Genomic DNA, 5,032 nt, shown 5'->3' on the forward strand with positions numbered 1-5,032 from the left:
GTCTACTTTTCAATTCTCTGTTTAAACACTTTTAAACCTCATTGGATGTCAATTTATCATAAAGTCCACATATACTTTCTTCTATTACAGCATTGTGATCTTTCATGCCAATATTATTCTTCATGATCTTAAATTATTTCTGTGGAAACCAATTTTATTAAAGATATCCTTATTCATAAGCATCTTAATTTGTCACTAATTTATTGTTTGATGCCCCACCAATAATATTTTGTCAAAAGTAGAGGATCCTTAAAATATTACCTAATTTAACCATAAGTTTTAATGTTTAATTCTCTAGGGAAAGATTTACCATCTTCAAAAGCAAAGTGGGCACCAACACTTGCTCCTCACCCCGCCCACTGACTGCATTAAGGGTCTCATCACCACATATGCCATTAGTTAAGCACAATTACAGAGTACAGTCCTTGACATCAACTCAGCTGCAGAAATGAGTAATCAAGGAGTGATCTACACAGAACTGAATCTTGGCAAGAACCCAAAGAAGCAACGAAGAAAATATAAGGACATTAAAAGCTCCATTTCAGTAACTGAGGAGGAAATAACCTATGCAGATTTAAATCTTCAAAATTCTTCTCAGGAACATCCAGGGAATGATAAGGACAACCACTGCAAAGGTAAAATTTGTAATCAATCCTCAGTGTCTAGCTGTTCTAGGATGTGTAGTTGGGGTGCAGATGTGTGGGTAGGAAGTAGGGAATAAACTCTCATATTTGTGAGGATAGGAATTCTAACTTGAGCCGTTACTCTATTTTAAAATATGAAGACTAGCTGTTGTCACATTGTTGAAGTTTCTAGTCCTTGATAAAGAACTTCTGGAGCATTGTGTTCACTGAAAATGTGATGGTGTATTCTAAAGACAGATTACAGTGGTAGATGTGAAATTGGGTCCAAGTTTATCTTTACGATTCCCAGTGTATGGGGTTTCTCTTGTATGTAAACCTTCTGAACAGCTATCTGCATCCTCCTTTCTCAGTGCTACCATTTCTCCTCCGCAGAGTTTCCATCACCTCCAGAAAAGCTCATTGCTGGGATCCTGGGAATCACCTGCTTTGTCTTAATGGTCACTGTGGTGGTGATGATTACAGTTGTTATTCCATGTAAGAATATTTTTGGAAGATTATAAGGGAAGTTTTCACTAATCATTGGAAGGTCCTCTATATATTTCATTTCAGGGAACAGAACTTTCCTTTTAATATTTAGACTAAATGTGAAGTGGTTATTCTGAATTTTTCAAAAATATAACTGAAGGATTGCAGTAAGTATTTTAAATTATGTTTATCTATTGTGATTTTGTAACTCAAAAACATACTTCAGGAGACTGGGAAGTTTCACTGAGAAATATAAGTTGGGTTCTGAAAGTGGTTATGCTAAATATTGTACTGAAAGAGATGGTGATGTTAGGTTTTCATTGAAATAATATTTTTCTTTATTGATTTTCTTTTAAAAATCAATTTGAGTCTACATTTTTCTCATTCTAAATAATACATATATGTTACACTAAGAAACTAAAATGATTATGATGTATTTGGATATTAATTTTTATAAGACCTATTTTAACTTTTCTAGCTACTGTAATACAGGAGGAGAATAATTCTTCCCTGATAGGAACCCAGAAAGGTACATAATGATTTTCAAAGTTCTGATATATTTGTATATATTATGTTTTTCTATGTGACTAAAGCCATGCAAAGATGGTAATCAATTTCTTGGGGAAAAATACATTTAGAAAAATTAGCACTAAATTCCCATAAATAAAGATTATAGGAGGACTTTTTGTCCAGACAATAAGATGAAATTCCAATTTAAAATAACTGTATAATCTTTTGGCCTAATGGCTCCAATTTCCTAATTTTGGTATATTACATGGCATAAACTAATTTTATATTCTAGTAAAAGAAGTGTTCTGTGATCTTTAAGAGTCTCATGTGAGGTTTTTCTCTTTGTTTGCTTTCTATGGGCACATCCATGGGATGAGAGGCTGGTCCTTTTCCGTGTTTGTGTATATAAGTATATTTTTGGTTTAATATGTAACAGCCCAAGGGGTACATAGGTATGTTATATACATTTTTTATGTACACAAATATGTAAATTCATTTTAATTTTAAAAAATTTACCTCATTTCTGAATAAAAATTCATGAAAATCTTCCTTCAGCATATCATTGTAGACGTTGTCCAAAGGAATGGTTAACATATTCGAATAACTGTTACTACATTAGCATAGAAAAAGTGACTTGGAATGAGAGTTTGGTGTCCTGTGCTTCTAAGAACTCTAATCTGCTTTATATAGACAATGAAGAAGAAATGGTAAGGTTTTAAATGTTTCATTCTATTAAAAGCCTTTTCATGGGCAATATTATATTTATAGAATTCATTCATATTCTTGTACATATTTGCCAGGTATTTACAAGACTGAATAATATTTCATTATTTGGCTTTATGATTTTATCTTTATTTGTATGCTTTAATATACATTTGTTTATTTCCTTTTTATGAAAAGTCATGCTCATAAAAATTTTATCCTTTCATTCTGAAATAAACTTTACTATTTAATTTTATTTCACATAAAGAAAACTAAACATCTCTTGATTGTGCAGATTGATTGCAAGGTGACTAGACTGAGGTAATTACAGTCAGAACACTAGATTAAAAAGGTTCCAATTCCCACCTGTCCCATCCTTGCATATGTGCTCAACATTCTGGCTCCTGCCTAAACCACTATCTTGGCTTCTGCTATAATAAATTAGCTTTGCCTGCTTTTGAACTTTACATGAATGCAATCATAACTATGCATTTTTATTTTTTCCCGTTTCAATCTTATATGGTATTTGGGTGATTTATCCATCTTATTACATTTACCTGTTGTTTTCTAATTTTCACTACTGTATTATGTGGATATAACATTTAAAAATCCATTCCAATATCTGGTCTCTGGATGGGAGCGGTGAGTCTCTTGCCCCCAGGGACAAACAGACTTCCATGGTGGAGCTTTTGAACTCATGGAATTCCTTTTTCTGAATCCCCTCACGCTGTTGATGGATATTCTGAAAGATCATCTTCACCAATGGTTTCTACTGTGTCAGGTCCTGCTAGTGGGAGTCCCTTTCACACAGAGAAGCTTATAAGAGCCACCTCTTATTACTAGGTTGGGTAGGGAGCCAGCATGCAAGGGGCACTTTCTTCTTTTGGATAAGGGATTTAAGTATTAGGGTCCTTTGTGGTTCCCTAATACTACAGTGCCAAACCATTTTTACCTCTTTCTTTCCATCTTTCAGAATTCTTTTTTGCTCCTGTCTTTCACTAATCCCATAATTTACAGTTGTATTATCATGTAGCGGCAGAGAGATACAAATCAATGCCACCTTCACCGAACTATCAGCATTTCACAAATACAGAAACAGATAACAGTAGAGACTTTAAAAAATGGTGTGGTGCATATAACACCTGATTTTGGGCTTCCATGTAATTTATTTCTTCAGTGGAAACCCTTAATTTCCTTCTAAAACTCATACTCTGAGGAACATAGTGGAAAAATACATTGATTTAGTCACAGCCTCTGGAGAATTAAATATATAGTATCTGGAAACTTATTTAATTCTTGCTATGTTTATTTTGTTAACATGTGTAACAGAATACATGAATCACGGTATTCCTTATTCACAGAAACAGCATGTGGTTATTAAATATTTAATTTTAAAGTTCAAAAAATGTTCAATTATGAACATTTATGCAAGGTTTTCAACAATACAAAAAGTGGGTTTATTGTTTATCCAATTAATTGGTTGGGAACATTAAGGTACTATGACATAATGTACTATTTTTAAAAATAATGAAACCTTTCACACTGATTATTTAAATAAAAATTCTGTTTTCTGGCAGTCTTTTCTACATTCCCTCTCACTTCTGTCATGGGTTGGAGTCTTTCGTAAGAGCAAGGATCATCCATGGGAATTGATAAATGGCTCAACTTTCAAATTAAAGTAAGTTTTTTTTTTAAAAAATTATGCTACATCTAAAAAAATTTATGTTCAAAAGAATAGTATTAATAATTTGACTTATAAACATGTAAAAAATATTGCAAATCAGTGAAATGTTGACATAAATATTAAAGAATGGATTGTCTTTATAATTACTAGCTTTTACTAAAATTATATGAAAATGTCATTCATTTTAGTATTGTTTTTCACAATTACAAGAAAAATTCTTTCACTTAATAGATTTTTTTCTATAAAATATAACTGAATTCTGCACTTTTCATCATTACAGGGTAAAGGAATCATCAGATGATGAACGTAACTGTGCTATGCTGTACTCATCTGAGCTTAAATCAGACAGTTGCGTATCTTCGAATACATACAATTGTAAACATAAGCTTTAACATTAATATACCTAAATCTGAAGTCTGTCAGGTAATTTTGTATTTCATGAGTGGAAATAATATTAGGATTGCCTTAGTCTTAGAATGGAATTATATCATTTGTTTAAATAACAAAAATTTTCAAAAACAATTATTGAATTCTATTATATGCCAAAAATAAAAATAATACTTTGTGTCTGTCTTTTTTTACTCAATATTGTATTCATGACATTCAACCTTTATAAAAGATTCCATGTTACCTGAGTTCATTTCTGTGAAATGCCAAAAACAGACAAACCTGTGGAAACAGTGTGGATTAGTGGTTACCGAGGGCTAAGATTATGACGCAATGGAACATGACCACTACTAAGTATGTGTTTTTTTTTTTTTTTCGGAGTAATGGAAATTGTTTAGATTTCTGATGATTGTAGCTATGTGAATATTCTAAAAATCACTGATTTATAGAATTTAACAGTATGAATTTTATGCTGGGTACTTCAATGATGCTGTTAAAACATTTTTTCCAGTATTATCTTTGAGATTGTATTGACTCAGGTAAAGTTTAGTCATCCTTATAATATTGACTTTTCTAGTAAATATCATGCTATGTCCTTCAACATATTAGGGTTATTTAATTTTTCTTGATCACATGTTCT

The 5,032-nt window shown here is 31.7% G+C and overlaps 1 protein-coding gene across 2 annotated transcripts; it reads left to right on the forward strand.

Moving 5' to 3' along the window:
• Nucleotides 1–448: 448 nt before the first annotated feature.
• LOC113198234 (NKG2-A/NKG2-B type II integral membrane protein-like) lies at nt 449–4,557 on the forward strand. 2 transcript variants are annotated; one of them, XM_026410881.2, is made up of 6 exons: nt 449–635; nt 1,017–1,118; nt 1,588–1,638; nt 2,175–2,326; nt 3,899–3,999; nt 4,286–4,557. In XM_026410881.2, the coding sequence occupies exons 1-6, from the start codon at nt 449–451 to the stop codon at nt 4,395–4,397; spliced, it is 705 nt and encodes a 234-aa protein (XP_026266666.1). In that variant the 3' UTR covers nt 4,398–4,557. The 2 variants fall into 2 exon arrangements, with proteins under 2 accessions (XP_026266666.1, XP_026266667.1); XM_026410882.2 differs by lacking the exon at nt 1,588–1,638.
• The last annotated feature ends 475 nt before the right edge of the window (nt 4,558–5,032 follow it).

The sequence above is a fragment of the Urocitellus parryii genome, chromosome 5 (genome assembly GCF_045843805.1).
Source record: "Urocitellus parryii isolate mUroPar1 chromosome 5, mUroPar1.hap1, whole genome shotgun sequence".
Classification (NCBI taxonomy): Eukaryota; Metazoa; Chordata; class Mammalia; order Rodentia; family Sciuridae; genus Urocitellus; species Urocitellus parryii.

Excerpts from the sequence above, each read along its gene's own strand:
- LOC113198234 (XM_026410881.2), top strand. The coding sequence starts at position 449 with ATGAGTAATCAAGGAGTGATCTACACAGAACTGAATCTTGGCAAGAAC. Across the intron at positions 1,639-2,174 it reads CCTGATAGGAACCCAGAAAG|CATATCATTGTAGACGTTGT; the intron begins GTACATAATGAT and ends ATCTTCCTTCAG. Across the intron at positions 4,000-4,285 it reads GGCTCAACTTTCAAATTAAA|GGTAAAGGAATCATCAGATG; the intron begins GTAAGTTTTTTT and ends TCATCATTACAG.